The sequence below is a fragment of the Eptesicus fuscus genome, chromosome 15, assembly GCF_027574615.1.
Source record: "Eptesicus fuscus isolate TK198812 chromosome 15, DD_ASM_mEF_20220401, whole genome shotgun sequence".
NCBI classification, from domain to species: Eukaryota; Metazoa; Chordata; class Mammalia; order Chiroptera; family Vespertilionidae; genus Eptesicus; species Eptesicus fuscus.
The window spans coordinates 76,306,151-76,334,129 of NC_072487.1; the positions used below are offsets into that span (position 1 = coordinate 76,306,151).

At 60.6% G+C, this 27,979-nt stretch overlaps 1 protein-coding gene and 1 pseudogene across 2 annotated transcripts in view; both read right to left on the bottom strand.

Annotated features, from left to right (window-relative positions):
- Positions 1 to 613: 613 nt before the first annotated feature.
- The window catches only part of MED27 (mediator complex subunit 27), a 136,447-nt gene continuing 109,081 nt past the window's right edge, over positions 614 to 27,979 (bottom strand). The window contains exons 5-8 of one of the 2 annotated variants that reach the window (XM_008152500.3): positions 22,122 to 22,229; positions 14,596 to 14,637; positions 4,388 to 4,465; positions 614 to 1,054 (exon numbers count right to left, since the gene is read on the bottom strand). In XM_008152500.3, coding sequence (XP_008150722.1) covers positions 920 to 1,054; positions 4,388 to 4,465; positions 14,596 to 14,637; positions 22,122 to 22,229 — 363 coding nt within the window. In that variant the 3' untranslated portion in view covers positions 614 to 919. The remainder of the gene's footprint in view (positions 1,055 to 4,387; positions 4,466 to 14,595; positions 14,638 to 22,121; positions 22,230 to 27,979) is intronic. The other variant, XM_028127238.2, reaches the window with a different exon arrangement.
- Positions 2,785 to 2,916, bottom strand: LOC114226806 (U4 spliceosomal RNA; annotated as a pseudogene).

A 27,979-nucleotide genomic window follows, 5' to 3' on the forward strand; every position in this document is an offset into this window, starting at 1 on the left:
GGGAGGGTGACCGGCCGCGGGAGGGTGACCGGCAGCGGGAGGGTGACCGGCAGCGGGAGGGTGGCCGGCAGCGGGAGGGTGACCGGCAGCGGGAGGGTGACCGGCAGCGGGAGGGTGACCAGCAGCGGGAGGGTGACCGGCAGCGGGAGGGTGACCGGCAGCGGGAGGGTGGCCGGCAGCGGGAGGGTGACCGGCAGCGGGAGGGTGACCGGCAGCGGGCCGGCCCTGGAGACGCCCGCTCTCCTCGAGAACCCCACCCACTCGGGTGACGAGCCCAGCAGACGGGGCTGGGATCTGTTCACAGCAACAGTGAGGTCCCAGCTCGGGGTCCCGGCTGGAGCCCCGGGCGGGCCCCGCCCTTCATGCGGGGTGCGTGTCACTGGTTCAGTAAAAAGAAGCACCGGCACTTTTTTCTCCAAAAGGACGACAGTTTCCGAGGGGCCAAGGGTCTGAAATGGAGGTGCCCACGTGCCCCGAGAGCAGCAAGCAGAGGAGGGGTCCTCCTCGTGGAGCACCGCGCTCAACGCCGCCGAGCGCGCGTTGTCTCCCAAGGCCGTCTGCCCCCTCCTCTGACCCATCGTAAAGGGGCGTCAGGAGACAGGAAACAGCGTGCGCTGGGGACGGGTTTATTGTCATAAAAATAAGTTACAAAACGCAACGCCAGCACGACTGCACGAACACGGCTCGTGGAAACACTGGGAACGCGGCCCCGGGGGCGATTCCCGGAGGCAGAGCGACCACCGAGCGCGCCGGGACCCTCACCCCGGGTCTAAGGTCGCTGTGCCGCCCGCACGGTGTCCTGTCCACTGGGACGGGGTCTGTCCTTCGGAGGCTCTGCCTCAGAGCCAGGCTTCCTGGGGGGGGGGGGGCAGTGGGCGGTCTGACCCGACGCGCTGGGGGTGAAGGTCGGGAGGGGCGGTCACTGCCGGCAGGTGTCGTGGAAGGCTTCGAGGGTGCGGAAGTCCCTCCAGGTGGGGGGCAGGCCGTCCTGCAGGAACTTCCCGCAGCGCTGGCACGGCGCCTGGAACAGCTTTATGTAACTTCTCAGCCAGGTCTAGGGAGCGAGGAGAGAACCAAAGACAGGAATCGGTGCTCCAAGGTCACCCCTCCTCTCAAGCCTAGTGACATCTCGGACAGAGGGCTAAGGTGACCGAATTGTCACCGGACTGCAGTGGGACCCACCGGCCACCCTGGATCCCACAGGCCCCACTGGGCCCCACAGATCACACTGGATCCCACAGGTCACACTGGACCCCACAGATCCCACAGGATCCCACAGATCCCACTGGATCCCACAGATCCCACTGGACCCCACAGGCCCCACTGATCCCACTGGATCCCACAGGCCCCACTGGGCCCCACAGGTCACACTGGGCCCCACAGATCACACTGGACCCCACAGATCACTCTGGGCCCCACAGATCACACTGGATCCCACAGATCCCACTGGGCCCCACAGATCCCACTGGATCCCATAGATCACACTGGACCCCACAGATCACACTGAATCCCACAGACCACACTGGGCCCCACAGATCACACTGGACCCCACAGATCACACTGAATCCCACAGGCCCCACTGGGCCCCACAGATCACTCTGGGCCCCACAGACCACACTGGGCCCCACAGGTCACACTGAATCCCACAGACCACACTGGACCCCACAGATCACACTGGGCCCCACAGATCACACTGGGCCCCACAGATCACACTGGATCCCACAGATCCCACTGGGCCCCACAGATCCCACTGGATCCCATAGATCACACTGGACCCCACAGATCACACTGAATCCCACAGACCACACTGGGCCCCACAGATCACACGGGATCCCACAGATCACACTGGATCCCACAGATCCCACTGGATCCCACAGATCCCACTGGATCCCACAGGACCCCACAGACCCCACTGGACCCCACAGATCACTCTGGATCCCACAGGTCACACTGGGCCCCACAGGTCACACTGGGCCCCACAGACCACACTGGGCCCCACAGACCACACTGGACCCCACAGATCACACTGGGCCCCACAGGTCACACTGGACCCCACAGGCCACACTGCCCATCTTCACTTCTGCGCCCCCCCCCTCAAACTGAGGGAGCTTTTAAATGGAAGTTCCTCCTCTCAGGCAGGAACGGCCCACAGCCGGGTGGGCCCACAGCCAGGCGGCGGGCAGTGTCTGCTGACACCGGCACGGGCCCCTCCTGTTCCCACCGGTGGTCGAGGACACGTGTGGAGGGAGAACGCATTGCTGACACTTCAGAATTCCACTGAGGCCACCACGCCTCTGCCTAATCAGATTCCAGGTCGTCGCTCACGGTCACGGTGCGGCCAGCACACCTGCGGGGAAGGGGGGGGGCGGGGACAACCCGGTGGCACCGGTAACGTAATAAGCGGCGGAGTCCCGCTCGGCGGTTCAGAGTGCAGCCCCGCGGCGTCATGCATAAGCATGAGACTCAGAGCTCCTGCCCCAGCTCAGGGAGGGTCGCTGCGAACCAAACCACCCAACCCACACCACCCGGCGCGGGCGGCCGTGCTCGCCTGAGAGCTCACGCAGCCGTCATTCACCGGCCTCCCAGGTACGTCGGTGACACGGCTCTCTGAAGAGGGCGGCCGGCTCACTGATACGACCTTCTCTCGTCGTCACAGCCGCCCGGAGGGGCAGCCCCCCTGCCACCACCGCCTCACAAGGCCCCGGGCTGGAGGTGCTGTGTGTGTGCGTGTGCGTGTGAGCATGTGTGTGTGAGTGTGTGTGTGTGTGAGTGTGTTTAATTCAGTCTCCATAGAGACTGTGAAAAGCTGCCAAGGTTTCAAGTCGTCATGGCGGAGTACGGGGAAAAGTTTTCAATTAGCAATAATCACCCCTTAGACAAACCTCATTGGCTGCGATGCTGCCACTGTGCAGAGCCGGGCTGGAGGTTTTGGCAATAACCGTGAGGAGGTCGATGGGTCATTCAGTTAAACTATTTATCCTTCAGTGCTGGTCAATTCAAATGCTCCCCAAGCCTCCAGGTAAGTCGCCATGGAAAGCAGGCGTTACGGCCCCTTGGGGAAAACCAAGCCCTTGTGCGCACCCGGAGGTGAAGACCCCCGGAGGGTGGGCCCAGAGGGAGCCGCTGGCCTCAGCCCGGCCCTGTCTCAGTGGCGCTTCTGGAACACGGCCGATTTGAGGTCCCTGCAGGCCTGACGCCCGACGACGCCACTGCTAATGCCCCCACCCACCAGCAATAGGTTACATCGCATTTGACTGTTATGTGCACACACGAGTGACCCTGGACACAGGAGTGAGCCCCTGCGGGGACGGCGCTGAGCACCTGCGTGGCCTGTTCCAGCCCCCGACCGAGGAGCCGGGTGTGTCCCCTAAGAAACGAACTGCAGGCTCTCTCAACAGCTGAACTGGGAGGCAAACCCGATCGGAAAAGGGCACGAGCAACGCCCACTCGCTGCCCACGCCGTGGACTGCTGACAGGCACGTCCTCCGGCAGGGACGGAGGCGGCCGCAGACGCGGTGAAGGCCGGGCCCACTGGTGGGACAGCATGGAGCCCACCAGCGAGGTGCAACCATGGGCGGCGCTGCCAGGCCGTGCGGAGCCCGTGGCCGGCCCTGCTTAGGCCAACTGGCGGTCACGTGACAAACGGCGCAGCGGCGTGCGGATGACCTGGCTGTGGGGTGGGGCGGAGCGGGCCTGACTGGCAGTGCTTGCTGATTTCCGTGGTGTAAACACCCAGCTCCGATCCCAACTGTTGGACAGCTGCTCGCAAAACTCTGAACGTTGAACAGGAGCGGCAGGAGCTGAGCCAGCACCCCCGGGGCCCTCCCCGGCCTGAGCCCGCTCCTAATCGGAGGACGAAATGTCTGGGAGAAGCGCAAGGCTGGCCTTAGTCACCGCGACCCTCTCAGCGCCAAGCACAGCCCGGAGCTCAGTGCCTCTGCCCGAGGGAAGCTGGGAACGGCTGGAGGTCCCTCCCGGCAGCGCAGGTTGTCCCGCAGACAGAAAAGCACCTTCGCTAAGCAGACGTCGCTCCTCCTGGATCCCTTCCCAGTGCAACATCATTCCACTGGCCACCTCCTGGGAGGCCCTCGCTGTGTGCGGACGGAACACCCACCTGCCCCTGCGGGTCCCTCCTGCCCCTGCTGGTCCCTCCTGCCCCTGCTGGTCCCTCCTGCCCCTGAGGGTCCCTCCTGCCCCTGCGGGTCCCTCCTGCCCCTGAGGGTCCCTCCTGCCCCTGAGGGTCCCTCCTGCCCCTGAGGGTCCCACCTGCCCCTGCGGGTCCCACCTGCCCCTGCGGGTCCCTCCTGCCCCTGCTGGTCCCTCCTGCCCCTGCGAGCCTCACGCAGGGGATTCAGGTTTAAATGAGCCTCCGCTCTGGGCCACTTACCATGAAGGACCGGACCACGACGTCGGGCATCTGGGGCAGCTGGTAGTGCAGCAGGGCAGTGGTGGCGTGGTCTGTCACCTGGGGACCGAGGAGAGTGACGAGTTAGAGGCCACTCCAAGTCCGCAGAGAAAACAAGACCCGCTCACTCCTTTCAGCGCAAACGAGTCCGCATGCCCAGGAGGGAAGGCGTCCGTCCACAAGGAAATCCCAAGTGCCAGGGCAGTCCGCACAGTGGGGGAGGGGCAGAAAGGAAGTGTCCAGGCCTGAAGGCGAGCGCAGGGGGGAACATTCCAGCAACCTCAGGGTCAGGAATGGGGCCACTTCTGAGGACCTTTCCCGGGGCCTCACTATAACTACCTCCCGAGGCACCTCGTCCCCAAAGTATGGTCTCTCGCCAGCCCTCCGACGGCAGTGGTTGGTCTCAGCCCCTGGAGCCGCAGCCACTCCAAGCAATGCCCCCCTCCAAGCAGCCCCCCACTCCTAGCAGCCCCCCACTCCAAGCAGCGCCCCCTCCAAGCAGCCCCCCACTCCAAGCAATGCCCCCCCACTCCAAGCAATGCCCCCCTCCAAGCAGCCCCCCACTCCTAGCAGCCCACCACTCCAAGCAATGCCCCCCCACTCCAGGCAGCACCCCCATTCCAAGCAGCACCCCCATTCCAAGCAGCCCCCCCACTCCAAGCAGCCCCCACTCTAAGCAGTCCCCCATTCCAAGCAGCACCCCCACTCCAAGCAGCACCCCCAATCCAAGCAGCCCCCCACTCCAAGCAGCACCCCCACTCCAAGCAGCACCCCCAATCCAAGCAGCACCCCCACTCCAAGCAGCCCCCCACTCCAAGCAGCACCCCCACTCCAAGCAGCACCCCCATTCCAAGCAGCACCCCCATTCCAAGCAGCCCCCCCACTCCAAGCAGCCCCCCCACTCCAAGCAGCCCCCACTCCAAGCAGCACCCCCACTCCAAGCAGCACCCCCACTCCAAGCAGCACCCCCAATCCAAGCAGTCCCCCACTCCAAGCAGCGGCTGTCAGCTGCTGCGAGCCCCTGGAGGCACTGGCGCCCAGAGGGAGCCGCTGGCCTCAGCCCGGCCCTGTCTCAGTGGCGCTTCTGGAACACAGGGCCGATCGGAGGTCCCTGCAGGCCTGACGCTCGACGACGCCACCACTGCTAATGCGCCCACCCACCAGCAAGTCAATAGGTTACGGTGAATGTGACGGTTCTGTCCACACGTGGTCTATGTGACTGTCCTCACGGGGATTCTCGCATTACAGATGCGGCGACACTCGGTGCACAAGAAAGACAGTGGTCCCCCTCGTGCCGACTCCCCGGCTCCCCCACCCGCAGCGCACGTGTGACGCACTGAGGGCCTGAGAGCCGTTACGCACACCAGCCGGGTGGCAGCCAGGGGCTGGGCTGGCCCCGCTCGCCGAGTTGTCAACGATCCGCAGCTGGACTGTGGGCCTGCACCCAAGGCCAGAGGCCACGCCGAAGCGTGAGGACCGGGCTCCCCAGCTCACAGAAAGCTCGTAGACCCTCTCCAGGCCTCAGTTTCCCCGATACAATGGCCATGCAGGCAAAGCCCGCCGCCGCCCCTCCTGCTCCCCTGGACCCTGGACCTGGCCTCTGCCCACGGACCCTCATGGCTGCTTGGTGGCCGGTGAGCCCCACTAGGGAACAGCTCTGTGGGGCACGGATCACGCCCATTCGGTTTGGGCTGTGTCCCCAAGGCCCAGAACATCACCTGGCACCTAGCAGGTGCTCAGCACATATTTGCTGGATAAGAAATAAAGTTAAAAGTGCCCACTCACCAAAGGCCACGCACCGGAAACAGCTGCCTGGCTCCCCTGCCAACGCAGCAAACCGCGCGGGTCCGGGACGTTCCCACGCAGGCCTGCCAGGCCAACGGCACTGTTTCCTCAAGTGCAGAGACTGACGACGTGACGCCTTCTTGCCAGACAGCTTTCTAACCCTCTCCGCAGAGCGATGGCAGCCTGGCAAAATGGCGGTGCTGAGCAGTGTGGTGCCAACAGCAAAGCTCGCTCGGCCAGTGGCACCTGAGCCGGAAAGCTCGCTTCTTCCCCATCGCGATGCCTCGCTCTACACCCCGGCAAGTGCCGTTTTATGAGCTGAGAAGGCATTCCTCACAATCACAGAATTTCTGGAGAATTCTTTCTCCTGCACCTACCATTTAGTTCATAAAGCTCCCCTAACAAAGCCCCGCCCCCTCAGCACCACTGTCGCAGCAGGGGACCCGGCCTGCTGTCCCCCAGCCTGGGTGTCCTCCTTTACCGGCCGTGGAAGGTCCCCTCCGGCCCTGGAGCCCCGGGGGAGGAGCCTGGATCTGCATTTCAGCAGCCTGAGCATGGCCTGGGCCCAACTCCCAGTCACACTGCCCCCCAGAGGCCACCGCCAAGGCCAGGATGCTCTGTTCAGGTGGACAGTATCTTTGCTTTCCTGTTGACAATGTTTAGCACGAATGACCAACATTTAAGTTCAGGAAACTTCACCCAACTCAGATCCCCAGCTTCTAGCAGTATCAGATCTGGGGCAGCAACCCGTGCCGCCCCGAGGACCAGTGTGAGGACGAAGCGAGTCCCCATGTGACATGCTGGCCCCCACACAGCCCCGTGGCCACCAGCAGTGTGAGTCCAGGTGGGGCGGGCCTTTGGGCGGGGCCCTGTGCCCGGCCCCCAGGGCTTCCCCCAGCCTGCTTCACCATGCTATCTGCCTGGCCCCCGTGGCCTTCGGAATTTAGGGCATCTCCCCAAGATTCTGCCAAGAACCTCTGCTCAGAATCCTCTGCTCCTGGAGTGCCTGGCTTGCGCCCATCTCCTCTTCCTTTCCTTGGCTGACCTCGGGACTTGCCCGCTCCTGGCTGTTTTGATAACTGCCTTCCAGAAACATCTAAAGTGCTCTTGCCGACCTGCTTCTCCTCCAGCTGCTCAGTGACGACACCACCACCTGCCCAGGGGTCTAAGCCGACACCTGGGCTTGTCCAAGGCGCATACTCAAGTCTCTGGGTGCGGGGTGATTCTCCCGGCTTCTTCCCACCCCGTCTAAGCTCTGCTGTTCCTCCCAGGCCTGCCTCAGCGGGGCACTAGCAGGGACCTGCTGCCGCAGGGGCAGAGGCTGTGGGCTCTGGGGGGCTGAATGGGCCTCCCCCTCCCAGCAGTGCCACCCGGGGCAGGCGCTTCAGCTTTCCTGGCTGCAGTCTTCCCATCTGGAAAATGGGATAACTGACAACACCTGCCACGTGGGTAATTGTGAGCATGAAATAAATAAAACAGCTCCTGCAGGCTGTTTGATCAACATTAGTGCTTATTCAACCATCACTCTGAACATGGCCCTCGCTGCTGAAGAGCCTCTCAGGGTGTGCGTGCCCACAGGACAGATCCCAGATGGGACCCTGGGGACCCTTCAGGCCCTGGTCCCGCCTCCTCTCCTCCCCGCTCTGCTGAAAACGCTGTGGGTCCTCAAGTGCCCCCTCCCCCCCCAGCTCCCATCCCCCTTTCGGCCAGTTCAGATCCATGTGCTCAGGGAAGCCTCCCAGAATCCCCTGAGGCAGTGGTCGGCAAACTCAACAGAGCCAAATATCAACAGTACAACGATTGACATTTCTTTTGAGAGCCAAATTTTTTAAACTTAAACTTCTTCTAACGCCACTTCTTCAAAATAGACTCGCCCAGGCCGTGGTATTTTGTGGAAGAGCCACACTTAAGGGGCCAAAGAGCCGCATGTGGCTTGCGAGCCGCAGTTTGCCGACCACGGCCCTGAGGGGACATATCTCGGGCTCAGATAATTTCTGTCGTGGCAATTCCTCGGGACCGAATGTGTATGATTATTCTTTGCAACTTTTGTTTAGTGTCAGTTTCCCTGAGTTGACTGAATTCTGAGAGGCAGAGCCCTGCCTGTCTCGCCCGACCCGGAGGTTCCTGGCCCGTGTACCGACCGGATGGTGCACTCCGTCACTGAGACGTTAGGGAGACCGGCTCATGTGAAGTGTGTGGGGCAGAGAGCGAGGCCTCCACGGCTGGGGACGAGACCGGAACCAAGGACTCTGGGCCCCGGCCTCCTGGCCGGCTGGGAACCCTGCACGCTCTCGGGCTGGGAGCGCCGGGGGCTTACCACCAGGCCCGGCCCTTCAGGCTCCTGAACTTCCCAGTTAGGTCGGTCCACCGGGCTGGCCCCAGCTGACACACTGGGATGTGATGGACGGGTGTTACTTCCCTTGGAGCCAGAGAAGGCGAGTGTGGATCCCGTGCCCTCCCCATGCCGGGTCGGGGCCACGCTCAGGAGGACTCACAGGGGGCGGTGCCTTGCTAAGCCTGGGTCCCGAGTGATGGAAGCCCAGCTCTCGGACAACTCGGGTGGTGTGCACTGTGAGCAAGAAGTAAACTGGCTGTTTGAGTGACAGACTGAGAGGCTCATCTGTCGCAGCAGCACTACCATCCCCTTCTCCCGGCTCTTCCTCCAGGACACTGCCCGCCCATCCGCCAGAGGAGCAGGCGCTGGCCAGGCCTGCAAGGTCACCCTGTGGTGAGGACGTTCCCTCAGGAACGGCTGCCTGAGATGGGGTTCGAGGACCAGCAGCTCTGGGCCCTGCCGGGACTTAGGACCAGGGTCTCGGGCCGGGCCCGGCCATCAGCCAGCCTCTGCAGCTATTCTTAGGGATCAAAGTGCAGGAGGATGCAGACGGTAACGAGCACAAGTCCCCGGGGCCCTGCTCCCCAGCAGATGCTGACTAAGGGCTGGGGTGGGGCTCCTTCCAGCCTGGACTTTCCTACAGACTCTCAGGCGCCGGCTGCTGGGGAGGGACCCGCTGCCGGGGAGGGATGGGCCTCCAGCAGCCAGGAGGTGGGGTCCAGGCACTGTGGGAAAAGGCCCCCCCATCCTCCCCCTCCCCCCGGTTCAGCTTTTTTGTCTGTGCACAACACCAAGGAGGGCAAATCTGAAGGAGAGCGTGTTGTTTTCAAGAATCAAGGTAAACGCGGCTGCTGAAATGTCACAGGGTGCCGTGGAGTGGGGTGCCGTGGAGTGGGTGCTGGCGCCATGCGGGGTTCTCCTACTCCCGAAGGTGCCTTTTCAGGACCAGGGGTTACTTACTAACCCAGTCACTGCTTTCATGGGGCCTGTGATGCTCGCGCCCCTCGCACTTCGTCCCCATGGCAACTAGCTGGGTGCTCTCTTTATTTCCGTTTTATAGAAGAGGAAACAGACTTACAGCGGGGAGGGCGATGGCTGTCTGAGCCTGTGGCCTCCCTCCCCGCGGATGTCATCTGCCCCCACCAACCAGCCCGGGGCATCTTCGGAAGCCAGAGTCCCAGCCGAGGCGCAGGTGAGATCTGTCACGTGGCTACTCCTCGAGAGCAGGAGAGAGCTAACTGGGGGGTGTTCTCCAGACTCGGGGGTCGTGCTCAGCTCTGCTCTGGCAGGTGGCTCCCAGGCAGGGCCCCTACCTCGCCTTCCCATCACTGGGTGGGCGGTCGGCCAGATGCAGGCTCAGTGAAACGTACTCCTTCAGCTGCCAAACGGTAACGGTTCTCTGGTGCTCACAGGAGCATTTAATCTCTGAGCCTCCCCATCAGCAGTTACAGAAGGAAGTTTAGAAGGAAGCGGACTCTGGCGGTTTCCCCTCTCTTCCTCCCAAACTCCTCCACGGCTGGTTCCTGGTTCCCATGACCGAACTTCAAAGCACCAGGCAAGACAGGGCTGCTGAATGTTGGAGAAATTCCCCTGCAAGGATCGTCCTTTTTGTCAAAGCAGTCCACCTTCAATATGTTTTTGTTTTACACTTTCCAACAACAAAGATGTTTTTTGCTCAGCATCCAAGACAGAAAAAAAGGGGCCTGGGGCAACAAAAAAACTTGCCATTAAGTAATTTAAATCGACTGCCAGCCCAGGAGGACAGACGCCAGGTGTGCTGAAAGCTAATGAGACTCCGCTGGGAGATGAAAGCTGCGGCAGAGGCTCAGGAAGGGCGCTGCGCTCCTGAGAATGGAGCCCTTGTGCTCCTGAGAATGGAGCCATCGTGAGCCAGCAGCGGGGCTGAAAGAGCCGGAAAGACCAAAGCAGAAGGTGAGCCCTTAAGGGGAGCGAGGGGAAGACAAAGCAACAATTAACCAGGAGATCGGGCCAGGCAAGGGGGAGGGGAGAAGACGGAGGGACACAGAGAGAGAAGACGGAGGTCCCGTCAAACCTCCAGGCAGAGAGCGGCAGCTGCTTAGTTTGGGGGGGCCTCCTGAGTCGCGGCTGGCTCGCAGGTGACTTGTTCTGGTGGGTGCCATGTCCACTGCCCGCCAGCAGATGCGCTTTGTCTTTTCTCCCTCCCCCGCAGGGCTCACAGACCCCCTCCAGGCTGCCGGAACCAGGCTCAGAGGAGAAGGGATCTTTCAGGAGACCTTGAAACAGCTGCCAGTCAACAACCAGAGGAGCCACCAGTCAAAACAAGTGTCCCAAAGCGCCTCCACCATATTGTGCGCGAGGAGCCGCGACACCTTCACGCCCGGGATCTGAGCGCTGGAGGGCACCCCGGAGAGGACAAGCTGTTTTAGCTGCACCCCCAGCGGAGCTGCCTGCTCACTGAGCACCTGCCCCGGCCAAGGCTGGTCCACACCCACAGCCTGGCGAGGGGGAGGGCACAGGCTCTGGAGCCGACTGCACCGGCGGGGGTCGGGCCTGTCACTTAAAGCCATGACCTTGGACAGGGTTACATGTACTTGAACAGGGTCTGACAAAGAGCAAGCACCCCAGGTGGGAGGGGTCCCACAAGGACCTCGTGATGGCCTGTGAGAATTTCCATTTCCCAGTCACAGGGAGGGGGTGGCCTGCCCGAGCCCAGCAGCTCCTGAGCAGCCGGCAGGACTGTGCCTGAGGCAGGACTGTGCGGGGGGTGTGTGGGGATGTCCCCACGCCAGGGCAGGACTGTGTGGGTGTGTGTGTGTGTGGATGTCCCCACGCCAGGCCGTCCCCACGCCAGGGCAGGACTGTGTGGGTGTGTGTGGGGATGTCCCCACTCCAGGCCGTCCCCACGCCAGGGCAGGACTGTGCCCGCAGTGCCGAGTGGCCCCGAGCCTGACCAGGCTCCAGCGTACCAGGTGCTCTCGCTGTGTGGGACCCAATGGCATGACTCCATTGTCTGTCCGCACACGCCCCACCCCGCTAAGCTGGGAGAGCCGGGCCTGGGATTAGAAGTCCGTCCTGCAAGATCAGTAAACAGGGACAGGTCAGCCCGAGTTTAGAAGGGGCGTACTGAAAAGAGGAGCCCGCTAGCGTGGCGTCCCTCCAGCCGACACCGCTGCTGCCCGCTGCGAGGAGGCCTCTGGCCGCAGTCACGAGCAGAGGCAGCAGGCGGACAGCGGGGACAGAGCTGCAGGAGACGGGCTCAGGCCGAATCCGCACTAATTACCTGGTGACCCGGCTGCACCGCCACTCCCCGCAGAGGACCCTGGGATGAGAGCGGCTGCGGTCAGGTGGCTGCAGGCCTGACCGCTCACCCTGAGGTGCACCTGTGCCACAACTCCAGCCTCGCAGCCAGTGACAGGAAAGTCCTTCCTTCAAAAAGACCAAGCCCATCCCCGCCGGCAGCAGAGGTGCCGGGCCCATTCTAGGAGCCCACCTGGCGCCCAGATGTGCCCTCACCCTCCTGCCCACCTCGTCCCCTGGACTTGCCTGCCCTCAGCAGCACCTGTGGACTCCCCGGCTGTGCGTGTCTGGCCCGTGACCAGGAGCCCCGGCTCGCCCAGGCCGTGCCCTGCGTGGGGGTGAGGCTCAGGGCCTCTGAGGCGAGGTGGGTGCTCAGCAGGGCCGCACGGCAGCCCTCGCCTTGCTCAAAGGGCGGGCCTGTCCTCCGGGAGCTCCCCTGCTGGGACCTGCAGTTAGCGACCAGTCCGCTGTCACATACACTCGGGACGATTGATGCTGGGCCCGGCGTGTCCAGTTTCAGGGAACGCCTCCGCAGGGTGACCCAGTCTCTCTGACTGAAAGCGCCAGGTAGCCACTCGGCAACACCCCGAGAGTCTACCCACAGCGGCCAACTCTGCACGGGACTGAGTGCATGTGTGAACGTGTGAGTGCGTGAACATGAGTGCGTGGACGAAGCTGCAGTGCAGCCTGCCCGGGCATCACCCCCACTGGACCCCACCCGGCACAGCTGGCTCTGCTGGCGGGCGGGCTGGGGGCCCCAGGACAATGACGGAGGCTGAGAGGGGCCTCCTGGGCTCCGGCCTTGGTGCTGAGCCCGCGGGGCAGGCTGTGAGCTGTGCCTGTCGCTGACACTGCCTATGTCCTTGGCCTCCCTGCCAAGACTCACGCAGGGAGTAGCTGCCCTCCCGCGTCCTAAGCTACTGGAGGGAAATGCGGTTTTGAAGCGAGGAGGTCGGAGATCCCACCAGTGACTGCCCCTGCGGAGCTTAAATGCCAGAGGAACAGGGACTCGCTGAAGCCTTTCCTGCTCTCCGTCCTCCTCCCGGTGCCGCCCGCCCCAGGCGCCTTTCTCCGGATCCCTGCTGGAGGCTCGCTGGCTGGGGAAGCCTCCTGGCCCCGAGCGAAGTGCAGGGAGCCCCTGATGAGACTGTCGGCAGTCTGGGGGGAGTGAGGGGTGGGGGAGCGGGGGGACGGGGGTGGGGGTGGGGGGACGGACACTAATGAGGAGAGGCTCGGCCCCAGGAGGAGCAGACAGGGGGTGCTCCTCAGCCCCCAGCACTGTTTTCCAGGAAGAAGGTGAGGTGAGCTAGATACACTGTTACTTCAGTGGGAATAACATGGGCACAACTTTCAAAATTGCATCCCTCGCCCTAGCTGGTGTGGCTCAGTGGATAGAGCGTGGGCCTGTGGACTGAGAGGTCCCGGGTTCGATTCTAGTCAAGGGCACATGCCTGGGTTGCGGGCTGGATCCCCAGTGGGGGGGCGGGGGCATACAAAAGGCAGTCAATCAATGACTCCCTCTCATCATTGATGTTTCTATCTCTTCCTCCCTCTCCTTTCCTCTCTGAAATCAATAAAAATATATTTACAAAAACAAAATCACATTCCTTCTCCGCATCCATCCCTTCAGCATTCCTCACTGGATTGAGAAGGAAATCCAAGTTCCGTACCAGGACCTGGGAGACCTGCTCCTCACTCCCACTCCCCCGCCCGCCACTCGCTCAGCCCGCAGGCTCCCGGCAGTCCACGCTCCCAGCACCAGGCCCGGCTGCTGCTCCCATGCTGGGACCTCTTCCCGCCGTCCACGTGGCTGCTCTTCTCACCTTCCTGCTCAGGTGAGGGTCTGCCCGGAACGGCCTCCCTCCTGTGACGGCCCCAAGATAAAGGGCCCTCCTTCCCTGCTGCTCCTGATAGCAGCCCCAGTGACACCCTGAGTTATCTCACTGCACTTCCCTGTCTGTCCCCCAGATTCCTAGCAGCTGGCACGGGGCCTGGCACGTGGCAAAGGGGCCCAATCCATAGTTGTTGCTGAACTTGAAGCAATGAATGAAATGACAACAACTTGGCTGTTTGCATGGCTGGATGGAAGCAGAGAGGATGGACGAGGACAGAGGAAGCGGCAGTGCCCCGTGGGGAGCGGCCCGAGGGCTGGGGAGGTGGTGGGACCCTCCCACGCCCAGGGGTGGAGCTGGTTCAGCAGGAGCCCTCCCACCAGCAGGAGCCGGAACGTGGATTTTCCCGTAATATTTCCCAAACAGTACTTCCCGAGGAAGCCCAATCTGAAAACGATGGCCCGGCGTAAAGGGGGTGGGGTAGGTGCGGGCGGGGCCGCCTGCCTCCTGGGCCGGCCCCAGGGAACCCACGGGCCACACTCGGAGAAGCTGAGCACAAAAACCACGGGCTGAGCCTGAAACAACTAAAAAGACTCTGACTTTTGAAAAAGGGATAATTTACAAATACAAACTCGCCCTTTGCAGGTTCCAGTCCCTTCGCTCTGAAGCACACACCCTGTCATCACCGCACAGAATGTTCCCATCGGAGCCCCGGCCCTCGGCCCGGGATCTGCTCCTGCCACCCCCAGCCCTGGGGACGCGCATCTGCTCTCTCCTCGAGGTTTTGTCTCTTCCCGTCACCTCCCGTCACCTCCCGTCACGTAAAGGAACCACAGTGGGCAGCCGTCTGCCTCTGGCGTGTGACTGTTGAGAGGCTGGGATGAAAGACCAGTGTTGACACCTCCGAGCACCGTCCTCCCCTCAGTCCCCCTGAGCAAGAAGCCGAGAGCAGAGCTTACCTTCTGGAACACTTGGTAGTTGGACTTGGACCATATATCCAGCTGTGGGGGAAGGGATGAAAGGATCGTCAGTGTCAATGTTAGAATCCGGACTTTAAAGCATGATGCTCCAGCCGCTGCTGCTCAGCTTGGAGGAGTAAGACTGATGATACCAGCAGGACGATCCCGGGGCTTTAACCGTCCCGCCTGAACGTCTTCTTTACAAGCTGCTGGGGACGTAAGGAGCCTGCTGAAGGGACACCGAGTAACTGTGACGGCTGCTCAGGTCAGAGCCTGGGACTAGGGCGCCCTGGCCTCGAACCCGGCCCAAGAGGAAACGTGGGCAGGGCTCGGCGTGAACCCAGGCCAGTCCTCCTCCGGCCACACTGGGTCCTGCAGGGGCACTGCATGGCAGTCTCACCAAACCACCCTGTCTTACAGGTCTGCGTGAGAGAGAAACTGAGGCCCCGCACTGTTTCAAGAACAAGTGAAGTCTGGCAAACAGAAGCACCCAGAGCAGACGGAGAGCTCAGGATGGGGCAGCTTAGCGGGGCCGCCAGTATGTCCTCTGGCGCTAGCAAGTCAACTTGAATACACGAGGTCAGGAGTTGAGCAAATTGAAACACCTGGTCGATGGGCCTCCTGCAACCTGCCTCTGGGGTTGGCCGGCGGTCAAGGGGGACTGGGACCCAGCTGTCTGAGCCCGTGCTGTGGTATTGATTCCGGAGCAGGTGGGCGCAGGGGCAGCAATCAGCCGGAAGATTGCTCTAAGACAGGAAGTGAAGGGCTGCATTTGACAGGTGAGAACACCAACACTTGTCCTTCTGAAAATAGTCCTTGGAAATGAAAAGTTGGGCTGTGGCCCCGGCTGGTGTGGCTCAGTTGGTTGGAGCATCGTCCCATATGCCGAAAGGTTGTGGGTTAGAGCCCCCCCGTCAGGGCACATAGCTGGGTTGTGGGTTCAGTCCCCGGGCTGTGTGGAAGGCAAACAATTAATGTTCTCTCTCACGATGATGTTCCTCTTTTCCTTTCCCTCTCTCTCCCTTCCCCTCTCTCTCAAATCGGTAAGCCTGTCCTGGGTGAGGATTGAAAGAAAAGGTTGGCTGTGAAGACAGGCACCCGCTCTCCCGGCTCCTTCCGGCTCGCAGTCAGCGTTATGTAAGTGTCACCGTGTCGGAAACCTTTTGGGGCAGCAGAAGGTTCCGGACCTCTGACCTCCGCAGGGCTCCTGCTGGCCAGGGTGGGGGTTTTGCTAACCCAAGTCCAGGAAACGTCATGGAAGAATCTGACCGACTGAACATCTGTTCAAACCCCTCCCCTCCCCCTGCTGTCCCATCCCTTCCTGGACTCCCACACAGCCCCTGGCACCCTCTCCTCTGTCTGGCTAACCGACTCTCACAAGGGTGCTGCCAATTTCCAACTTCCACCTCCAGTTAAACCAGTTGATGGGGCAACACTTTAGGCTTAGACTTTTAATTTGACAGGTTTGCAAGTTCTAGGGGAAAAGTGACACGCTACTTCCAGGGAAGTCTGGAGGAAACTGAAGAAACGTGAGTTCCCCGCACAGCCACTCCTTGGCAGGGGCCTGCGGGGCGGCCGGTCACCTCGGGGAGGTCGGTTCCGTTCCATTCCTAGGGAAGCAGTGCAGGCCAGGGCTTAGAACACGCAGCCTTCAAGACCGTCCAGATTGCTGAGTGAACCATCTTTTGTGTCTTAGTTCTAACAAATCACCGCCAAGATGACAGGAGATGACAAAGATCCCAAATCTAAATTCCAGGGAGAGTCACCTCCATGTCTGGGCTTGGAACGGACAGACCCTCCTGCCGTTCTAGCCTGTCCCTCCTGCCCGCCCCCACCGCACAGGGCTCAGCGAGACAGACATGGGCAGGCAGAAAAGAAGGAGTCTGCATACAGATGGAGGGGTTGAGGTTTTACTTTAAAAGATGAAATTATTAAAAAACAGCAACACCTTCAGCAAAATGTTTCAAAAGAGAAATCCGAGGGGAACGAAGAGCCATGACCGGCCTGACTGGCCCGAGAACACACATGCTGGTGAAACGTGTGCTGCTCCTTCTGAACGGGGCTGCACGCATCATCCGGGCCCTGGGGACGCAGGACCATCTGGGACAGGAGACGGCCACTGCGCCCTTCACCAGGTGCACACGGTAAGAAGAGGGCTGGTAACAATGGGTCCGACGTGCCAGGAAGGCCCAGCAGGCGCTGCCCTTGATTTTCTGCTAGATTTACGCCAAAGAAAGCATCTCAGCAGCGTTCTGGGGTCAGTGTCCGCCTCTCCTCGGGGCCAGAAGATTTTGGAAATTCATTTCCGGGAGCCACATCTAACCCACATGAATATTCATTAGCTCCAGCTTCTAGGCTGCAAGGCAGCAGGACTATCGACTTCGCTGGCTGTGCATTCAAACGGGAGCTTCTGGAGGCTGCAAGCGCCTAGCCGATGCCTGAGCAACTCTGACTAGTGTCCTGAGAAGGAGTGACGCCCCGCAGCATCGGGGGCCCGGGAAGGCCCTGCTGGGGAAAAGCCAACCTCCCGTGCCGGGTGGACACGCAGCCTCGGAGCAGCCTCCGGCTCTGGGCTGGATGAGCACTTCAGGGTGGGGGTACCGTTCCCAGGGAGATTACATCCGATCCCGGAGGACACCTGCTTCACACACACATCGCCCCGGGCCCGTCATCAAGCCGTCAAGGGCCCCCCAGGCACAGGAAGCACTAGTGACAACAGTGACAGAAACTTCCGGAAGAGACATCAGCATCGCCCAGCATGGGCAGCCAGGGAGTCTAACCACCGTGACGGCCACCGCCAATGACCTCCGCCACCGCCAATGACCTCCGCCACCGCCGGTGGCAGGCGCCTCTTACGACAGCTCCGCACTCGGCCGCAGGGCACCCTCCCGCCATCGCACAAGATGGTAACACAGACCCTGAGGCGCAGGGAGTGGAGCCCCTTGCTCCACATCACCAAGCTGAGGTGCGATGGCGGATCAGAACCGGGCCTGTCTCCAGAGGCCCAGCTCCCACCCGGGCAGGAAGACGGGGCGGCTCAGAACCCCACGCTGTCCCAGGCCTCAGCGAGCGCCCTTGCCAAGTGCAACCTGACAGACCTGCTTCCGGACCGCAGGTGGGACCGTCGTCAGCACCTCAACCCACTCAGCAGCCGGGGAGGGGGGAGGGGGGGGGTTGGCAGCTTCCCAGAAAGTTACCAATTTTCATTTCAAAAAACAGTGCAGAGAACTAAAAATTACCTAAAACTGACACTTCCAAATAAAACCTGCAGGCGTCCGGGACTTCAGCTTTAAAGCTTTTACTTTACCAGCAGCTTCATCTTGCGAGGTCAAGAGGTGGGTGTCAGAGGGGTGGGATGCCACAGACCAGCAATGGTGATGGGTTTCTCCGTGGTTACCCGTTTCCGAAACCATGACCTCCCTTTGGTGGTCTGTGTGTGCCCGCCCACCGCCCTGGGGAATGGAAGAGGGGGTCAGCGTCACCAGGACGCAGCGACAGGTCCACTATTTGTGAACTTCTCACTCCCATCAGGGCGCGCATCTGTCACTAAAGCTGCAGCGATCCGTCCCCGCCCAGCGCCCAGCGCCGCCCTTCCCCCACCAGGAACCAGAGGCCCCTGTTCGGAAGGTCGTCTGAACAGTTTCAAAGGCTCTAACAAATCAAAACGTTCCCTGCATCTAATATCAAACGGGGCTGATGCCAACTCTTATTAGAGGAATCAGATTCAGCTCCCCGGCCCAAACACACACACGTCCCACTTTGAAGTGGGAGAAGGCAGGGATCAGCATGCCCCTGGGGGCGGCGCGGGCTGTCTTTGAAGGCTCCCTTTGATACCCCACTTTCCCTCTCTTCGCGAGGAGGCTAAAAGCAGCCTTAAACAAATGGATGTGGGGTAATTAGTGAAGCTGTAGCACGAACATAACCTAAATCCCCTAACGAGATCAACTCAACCCAGACACCTGCACTTCCCAGGTAAGCGTGCCGGGTGTGAACCGAGGCCAACGCCTGGGCGCGCCGAGTCAGGCTCCGGGCGCCGCCCAGATGACACTGCGCTCCAGGCCAGAGAGTCGGAGCCTTCTCCTATTTATTGGAGGAGTTAGCACGGTGCTTGGTATCCAAAGTGTGCACGGCGGGTGAGGGGACAGGTGCCTGGGCCGGAGGAGGTGGGTGTTACTGCGAAGTGACAGCCCGGTGGCACTGTGAAGGGAAGGCCGGGGCGTGGGCAGTGGGTGGGGCTGGGGATCCGCAGGGGGATCCAGGAACCTCGTAGAACGTGCTGGCTGCGTTGGGTTTGGAGGACACACAGTTCATGCCCACAGAGGCCTCCAGCCCCACCCACAGGCCGCGCTGCCTCTGAGGCCGCAGCAAACACCCGGGGCCGCCCAGGCCCGTCAGCAGGTGAGGCTGCGCCCGGGACCAGCGATGTGCAAGCTGCTCCACTGACCCACCGCGAGCGCCAATGGCTCCTTCCAGATGCCACGTTTCCTCGGGACAAACTGGACATCTCAACCGTGGGTCGCAGGCATGCGTGTCTGTATGTGAAGATGTTTACGTGCGCGTATGCCGCATCAGTCCTCCAAGCAGAGCACGGATAGTGGCTGCAGGGTTTTATTTTTACTGTTTGTGAAGGGCTCTGAAAAAAGGGCTCATAAAATTGGCCGGGATTCCATTCTGGGCGGAGCAGTCATTTGAGAGCTGCTCTGCCGAAGGCGGTTGATGTCCCTTTAAGGTAACAAGCGAAGTGGGCCCTTCAGTCAGTTTGTCCCGGTGTGAGGGCACTGCCTGCAGCTGTAGAGGGAACAGAGCCTCTGTATCGCCGTGGTGATATGGAGCCGGGACGATGCAGGTTTCCGGACACGCACTCTCTCTGGGGAACGGAGAGCCCACGCCCACCACTCATTAGGAAAACCCACGTGTGCGCCTGTGCGTGTCCTTTATTCTCTGCCTCACACGCCACTCCCGGCTGCTTCCTTTAGTTCCCACCTCTAAGAGTTCACTCTCCCCCTTTTCACTCCAGGCAAAGCACTCTCACACCCCAAGTGGGCTTTCTCATCGCCCCTCCCCCCCATGTCATTGGGCTGTGCCCCAGGCCCTGAGGTCTATTCTTGGGACAGTCAGGACAGCTTGTGTCCTCAGGAGCCATGAACAGGGGAAGGTGTGAGCTCGGGCTCAGTGTGACCGCAGGTCTCAGTCTCCTTACCTGGAAAATGGGTCTAGGATTCAGTAACCCCTGTAGGCAAAGCTTGCTTGAGCACAGTGCCTACCAGACTAACATACGGATACTGTTAGTATTTTTACTACCTGCAAGATAGATGTGGAAAGAAATAACCACGATGTACTAATTCTAGTTAGAGCAAAATGTGGTTCCAACGCTGTGGATGGATGTGTGATGGCACGGCGCCGTGAGCGAGGCAAACCCAGGCTGCCGTCGCCACAGCTGTGCTCGTGAGAGGCCCTGGGAAACAGGACAGAGTGGGAAGGAGATGGCACTGACCAGGAAGAGGGCACGTTTATCCGGTGGACGGGGAGGGCATGGCACCCGGGCTAAGGGCACAGAGGGTGCCACTGAGAGAGAGAGCCACACAGCACAGAGGCTGGAGGAGAGGAAGATGGGAGGCGTGTGGCGATGGAGGCAGACGAGGTCAGGAGGAAGACGGGCCAGCTCGCTAGACGCCTGGCTAAGGAGCTGAGGTCTATTCCACAGCCGGGGTTTTCTGCAAACTGCCGAGTCACAGTGCTCTAAGAGGAAGGGGAGAAAAGCACTTGGTGGTCAGACAAGTAGGAAACCTGCACACTGCACAGCCCTCTCGGGAGACGGAGCACAGAGCAGCCAGTCTCTAGGAGCTTCTGCAGCGAAGAACCCGCCGAGCCCTCTCCATCTTCCTGACCGCATCTGCGCGGTGCCCAGCATCTAACTCCCCCTTTCCTGCTCTGGGGGGTGGGGGGCTGCTCTGGGGGGTGGGGGGCTGCTCTGGGGGGTGGGGGCTGCTCTGGGGGGTGGGGGGCTGGTCTGGGGGGTGGGGGGCTGCTCTGGGGGGTGGGAAGATGGCAAAAAGCAATGGCACTTTGGGAAGACAGCCTGGGAGCCAAGGGAGGGACAGACTGGGGAAGTAACCTGGAGACTAGACGGAGCGGCTAGTGCGGGGACTCGGCTGAGACAACGAGCCGGAAAGGAGTGCAGGACAGGAGGACCCCAGAACCCGCTGACAAACTAGACTCAGGGAGTGGGGACTGAGCAGTGAGACGGTGGCACCACTGACCAAGTGAAGGAGCCGCGGACGGAGCCGGCGTTTAGGGGGATGATGAGCTGAGCCCATCCGGAGAGAAGAGGGGTGCCACAAACCAGTCCAGGAGTGACCGGTGTGGGCGCCCGGTGGGACCTCCGGGGGATGGAGGCCAAGGCACGGGCAAGGAGAAGAGGCCGGAGCCGGGCGTGCAGGGTGGAGGCGCGGGGGGTAACGGCCCACGCAGGCACCCTTTTTTTTGCTAATCCTCACCAGAAGATACTTTTCCCATTGATTTTTAGAGAGAGTGGAAGGAAGGAAGAGGAAGAGACACAGAGAGAGACACATACATGTGAGAGAGACACATCGATTGGTTGCCTTCTGCACGCCCCCTCGACCAGGGCAGAGAATCGAGCCTACAACCGAGGTACGGGCCCTTGACTGGAATCAAACCGGGACCCTTCAGTCCGCGGGCGATGCTCTAACCACTGAGCCCCGCCGAGGGCTGGCACCTCTTTTTGAAGAACCTTCTCCACTCATCATAACGTGGCTGTTGGGTGTGAGTGCTGGAGCGAACACACTCAGGTTCACGTGGGACTCATGGAGAGAAGGACAGCCCCGAGGGCAGACGGGACAGGTGCTGGGGGCCCAGGGGGCTTCTGGGTGGTGTCTCGGCAGGAGCGCCCGTTCCGCTCGGGGAGCAAACACAATGCCGGCTGTCGGCGCCCATCAGCGTCTCTGACGTCGCCACAGAGCCATATGGACAGTGCGGTGACGGGAAATTAGGGGCTCACGGGGGTGATCTCTCCATGAAGCAGGTCACCCACGGAAGAACCCGCCTTAGTCGGTGCACCGCTCAGTGGAGCTGCTGAGGACAAGCTGCTTCCTGCGCTCCGTGTTCGCTCCGCGGAAAGATGGGCGGCGGCTTGTATGTCAAACTCATGGTTCTGGGAAAAGCAAAACGCCGAGCCACGGGCTATTGATGTGCTGGCGACTGGGCAAAAAAAAAAAAAAAAAAAAAAGAAAGAAAAAGGAAAAAATCCATTTCCTCAGAAGACACGTCTAATGAGGCACCTGGGGTCTAAGGCGATAAATTAGAAATTCAACCAAGGGCACCGGCGGAGCGGAGAGCGGAGCTGCGGAGACCGCGGAGAGGGTGTGCTGCGCGCTCATCTTCACGCGGCCACGGCCACGTCGCCGATCACCTCGGCCTCATCGCGTGTTTGAGCCGCTCGTCGGCTCCGCCACATTTGCCCCGGGACGCGGACAAGAACGGAAAACACACAAGCGGCTGCCGCCTACCTTGCCGTCTTCCGTGTAGACGTTCTCGCTGTAGCCCTTCACGATCGTTCGGTCAATGAACAGGCTCCGCATGACGACAATCACCTTCAGCACCTTTCCCAGGGTCACCTGCCAAAACACGTGTGCGAACATGAACACCACGCCTGAGCATGCAGATCACACAAAGCTGGGCCAGATGACGGGAGGACGACGCTGGGCTCGCCCTCCTGGGTCAGATGCACCGGGGGCCACGAGGGAGGCCACGGGGGAGGGCGTGCTGGCTGTCCCTGCGCTAACGTCCCGAAGCGTTTAGTAACCAACTCCCAGCAACACAAGCTCTTCCTCCACCTCTTAAAGATGGTGCGGGCCCTCCTCTCACCACCGAGTGGTTTCTAACTGGCTCATACCTGTCAGGACGCGCCCCACGTGCTTGCCATCTGCCGGGTAAGGTGACACCCCTCGTTTTCTCTGCACCGAGATGGGCTTCCCCCCCGGCTGGCCCTGACTCCGGAGCCCCAGGAGTCAGCGAGCCGGGTTCTCAGGGCCGTTGTGGCCCGTGCACCCCCGGAGTCCAGGGAGTACCCCTGGGCCAATCTGTTCCCAGTGGCTGGTCAGAGTGGCCGGCAATTCCAAATAAATTCTGACCGTAATCGGCAAGTGGCTGAATTTTATCTCCAAAAAGGAACAGAATCCTGGAAATACGTTTAAGTGCTTTTTCTCTTTCAGAACCTTCAGGAAGCATATGGATTAAAATGTACAAAAGTAGTGCAGTGTCACACATGCCAGGGAAGAGTGCCCGCTGTGCTCGCGGGAGCCCCGGCACCCAGAACGGAAATGGCGCCTCCCTTCCCTGGGGCTCCCGTAACTCCGACACCTGGAGGCCGACCCCACAGAACTGGCCCAAGGCCCGCTGGTCTGAGTGAGGACAAGAGCCCCCCCCCAGCAGCGCACCCCTGCGGCTCCGGCGTGCAGACGGCTCTGGGGGTGCTGCCCCCCTTTCCTTCCTCCCCAGTCCTAGCGGTTGTCCAACTGCCTGTCCGCAATAAGAGCCTTCCTCTCCCCTGAACGTCCCTGATACCCTGTTCCTCAACAGCTTTCAGTCCCGAGAGGGTGTCTCCGCTCTTGCCCAAATGGCACAGGATACACACCCGGCAGGAAAAAGGTGATACGCTGATTTACATTTCAGAGGAAGTTAACAAAAACACCTCACTGAGCGTATGGTCTTCTCGTTACCGCTACCCCGCAACATTACGGGTCACTTCTCACACCACCGGACCCACTAGCTAAGATGCCAATAAACCAGAGGCGGGAGCGGCCGCTCCGTCCCCAGGTCACGCTCTGTCCCCGGGTCACGTGCAGCTCACTGGCAGGGAGGGGGGAGAAGGGGAAGGGGAGGAGGGAGGCACCGAGTTTTAACTGGGTAACTCTAAGCACCGAAACGAAGAGCCTCCACCCCCTCCTGCAGGCCACGGCTCTCAGCACATGTGACCTCTCCTGCGACGCCCGGTAACCAAGATGCTGTTTCCGTAAAAGCACCCGGGTCTAGCTGACTTTACCTGATACATGGCCTTGGTAATTCTCAAGTGTCTTAGGATGGAATTCAGGAAAAAGTACACGCTACAGGTACTAGACTTTTTACTTTTTAACTCTTTTGTTTTGAAGAGCGAACTTGGTATTTCGAAGTTAGTTACGACATGAGCGCTGCTCGGTCGCGGCGCCGTCTGCAGAGGCGGCACTGCACGCGGCCTGGCTCTTCGCTGGCCACACCGGCTTCTGCAGCCACTCGCGGGACAGGAGCTGCTGCCAGTCCCCCCTCACATAAACATGGCTGCCACACACTCTCGTTCACCAAGCTTTCAAGACATTTGGGATCGCTTCTTGAGGACAGATTTGCAGAAATGTAATTATTGAGGCAAACAGTGCAAATATTTTAAGGTTTTTGATACAATCCGCCCAAGTGCTAAGCACAGGGTCATGCCAACCAGAAAGGCGCGAACACACCCATTTCAGTTTGCTCTCGCTGCAACAGGTGCTACTAAAGTAAAAGAACACAAATCACCCCTCCCGGGAGCACCAACTTAATTATCTCTTTAAATCTTTTATTAAAGAAGATTTAAAATAACAAACCAACGAACGAAATGGTATAAGGAACTCCAGGGACCCATCCCAACGTCAACAATTACAACTCTTGGCAAGTCTCTCCCCTCCCCCACCTTCTTTCCCCTTTCTGCATGTTTGCGTATTTAGTTGGTTGGTTACCCTTTCTGTATTATTTTGAGACAAACAGCAGAGTATCGTTTCCATGTGTAGATATTTCAGTCCGCATCTCCAAAAGGTACAGGCTCTGAAACAGCAGAGCATCCCCGTGACGTCATCCCCCGTCTACAAAACCAGAAATTTCACTGTTACCCACGCTCAGTGCAGCGAGCGTGCTCAGCTCCGCAGCCTCCCAGGCGGCACATTGTGAGAGGCTGCTGGTCCCAGGACCTGCACATGGACACGCTGTGACTGCCGACCGTCTCCTGAACGAAAGGCATCCTCTCTCTACCCCCCTCCACGCGATTTGCTGACGAAACCGGGTCATTTCCTGCCCGTTTCCCACAGCCGGATTCTGCTGACGGCCTCCCGATGGTGTGCTTGACATGTTCCTCTCACTCTGCGCTTCCCGTAAATTGGTGATTAGATGGCATTCCAGCCCGATTCTGTGTGTCAAGACTGCTTCCCAGGCATGTTCCTCTCCACCCGCAGGAGGCGTGCGAGGCTGGGTCTCAGAGGGACCCGCTGACCCAGCACTGACCCAGCACTGACCCAGCAGGCCCCACACGGCGGATTCCGTGCGACCCCCGTTTCCCCTCACTAACGGGACCACTTTTATACGAAAGCTTCCCTCCCCTCCCGTTTGGCTACGGAGCGGCAGGGCTCACTTTCCAGGAAAAGCAGGGTCCAGGCTCAATTCTTTTTCGTTCCTTTCCAGTTGTTGAAACAGTGCCCGGCTCACTAGCTTTCTCCCACTGCAGACGGTTCGTTTTCCTCCGCATTATCCTACGCTCTCAGACTAAACTAGCTGCTGGGGTTTTGCCTGGTGCGATTATTATTCGTGTTGAGGCTCAAACTGCCCCGTCTGCGGCTGGTGGGCACCTGCTCGACGTGGAGTCTCTCACGACCTGGCCCCTGGTGCCTCCTGCCGTGGGGCGCCTGCGGCTCCAGGCTGCTTCTTACCCCTTGCCGAGGCCCTGGCCTCCGCAGCCCTGGTTCTCGTCCTGGGAAATGGACTGCAAGACCACAACCGGGCAAGAGCGGCAAATGGCTCTGATGGGCCCAATTTTTGTTGTTAATTGCATGAACCTGCATCAGGGTGCATAGCTCCTTCCCGCCTTTTTCTCGTCCTGGATTCATCCGTACCCGGAGCGCCGCCACGCTGTGCCTGGGCTGGGCTGGGCAGGCTGCGGGCAGCCAGTGCCCGAGTCGCTCGGCCTGTGTCAGCTCTCAGGTGTGACAGGGCCGGGGAGGACCTGGCGCTCATCCAGGTGGAAATGCATGAACGAGGGCGCCTCAATGGCTAACACGGTCAATAATGCAGCTCTGCGCACAAGTGTGAAGCCTGGCAGTTGGAGGCCTGGGAGTCAGTGTCTCCGGACATCGCTTTCCTCCTGACGAGTGGAGGTGAGGACGGCTCCGTCGCAGAGTGGCCACCAGGCGCCCACGAGGCGATGCGCTGGTGAGGGTGTGCACAGGGCCGGCACAGAGGACGCCCCCCGCTGGCTCTGCCCACACCCGCCAGCACTTCCCAGAGGTGAGGGCACTGGAAGCCAGTTAACCTCAAGCTGCAGCGAACTTGCCCTGACGCTGTTTGCCCTTCTGCCCACACCTGCGGCTAAGGGATGCTGCAGAGCGAGGCTGCAGCAGTGCTGGGCCCCGAGGTGTGAACACGACGCCCAACGGTCAAGGGCACTGGGCTGCAGTCCGTCATCTGCCACTTCGGGTGGTGTGACCCAGGGCAAGTCAGACAGCCCTGGTGCCTGTACTCGGCTGGGAACGCAGGGGGCCTGCTGGAGGATTAAGTGAGATGATACACGAGACGCGGCTACGGGTGTGGCCCGCAACCGAACAAACAGCCGCTGGCCTCCGTTTCCCCGCGAGTGCAGTGAGCGGAGGCCCTCTCCCGCGCACGCCCCGCTACCTGCCGCAGACTCCGTGGGTCTGACTGCGTTGGTTTAATGTATCGGCGTGCAGCAGGTTGTAATGACCGTGAGTTTGGGAGAAGGAAATGGCAGTGGTCACACACAGGCCAACGGACTCCACCTGCAAACTAGCCAGCGCCGGCCCTGGTCACAGGCAAGATGCTCAGGGATGGGGTGCAGGTGGGCTCTTGGCAACCGCTCTGGGATCCCACAGATAAAGCTAATGCCATCTGGTAATGAAGCAGGCTTGCCGTTGCCACGGTAACCCTTCTCTATACTAAGCAGCACATTTCCAAAGAGCTCCCTCCACACCCCTCCTGCGTCTGTCCCCGCGTGTTCGATGGCAAGTTGTGGGCTCGAAGGAAGCCAGTGGGCCTGCCGGCAGGTCAGACCTCCAGGGAGGTAGGTGCCCGGACAAACGCTGTCTGCTGTCCCGGCCTCGCTCCGCACCGGGCCGGCTGCGCGCTGGGCGGCTGGGCTGACACCGCCGGGCCTCCCCCTGCTCTCAGCCGCTGCCTGCGGGGAGTCGTCCATTAAGAGAAGTCCCAGTTCACTATGGCAAGGCACGTCGCAGGCAGGAAAGGCAGAGTGGAGCGAGGCTGAGGAGAACAGCAGAAATGTTTATCTCCACTCTGCCACCAAAGGCCACCTAACACCACGGAGCGAATATGGCGCTGGACCCACCCCACAGGCCGGGCGAGACACCGAGACCTTGTCCCTCCGGGCGTGCGCAGGGGAAGGCACCGTGAACCTGAGCAGCGTCTGCGTCTAGGACACAGGGAGGCAAGCTGACCGAAGGCTTAACTGCACCAGGAACCCAGGTCATGCGTAACCCGGCACAAAGCCACATGCGTGATGCACATGTGTGACCCAGCACAAAGCCACATGCGAGATGCACATGTGTGACCCGGCACAAAGCCACACGTGGGAGGCGAGGGGTGGCACAGCGCCTGTCATTCGGACAAAGGCAGCACAGTGACCTCGGCTTCGGGGATGGTTAAAAAAAGAGAAACCAACCATATAGCCACTCACAGCCACTCACAACCATACAGCCACTCACACCACCAGCCACTCACAACCACCAGCCACTCACAACCACCAGCCACTCATAGCCATACAGCCACTCACAGCCATACAGCCACTCACAGCCAAACCACCAGCCACTCACAGCCATACAGCCACCCAGAGATGTCACTCTCCAGGACGTACGAGGCCTGCGGTTCTGTAGGTGCCGTTTTTCCAGGTGTAGTTGGAAGGTGAGGGAGGGGGAGGCAGACAGGCATAGCTACCCCACAGCACTAAGAACCTACGTATTTGTCCTAACTCCCAAGAAAAGATGGAGTGACCCCAATGAGCACTCATTTATTGAACAGATGAGTGCCTACAGCATGGGACACTCGGGGCGCCGACACGGGTCCAGAGAATCACATGACGTGAGAACTGTAAAGGATTAAAACGTCATCTGTCCAAGGCCCTGTCTTCACGGTGTCAGCAGAAGCCTCGAGAGGCTCAGGAGAGTCCACTATGGCTCCTCCTGGAAAAGGTGACAAAGCGATGCGTGACTGAGTAGGGAGGGCACCCTCCACCCCGGTGTCCCCGAGGAACCCCGGGCGGGGGGGGGGGGGGGGGGAGCACTGCCTCGTCACCCTGCTGCGTGGCACCATCAGAGGCACTTGGTTCAGCGCCTGTCCGTCATCC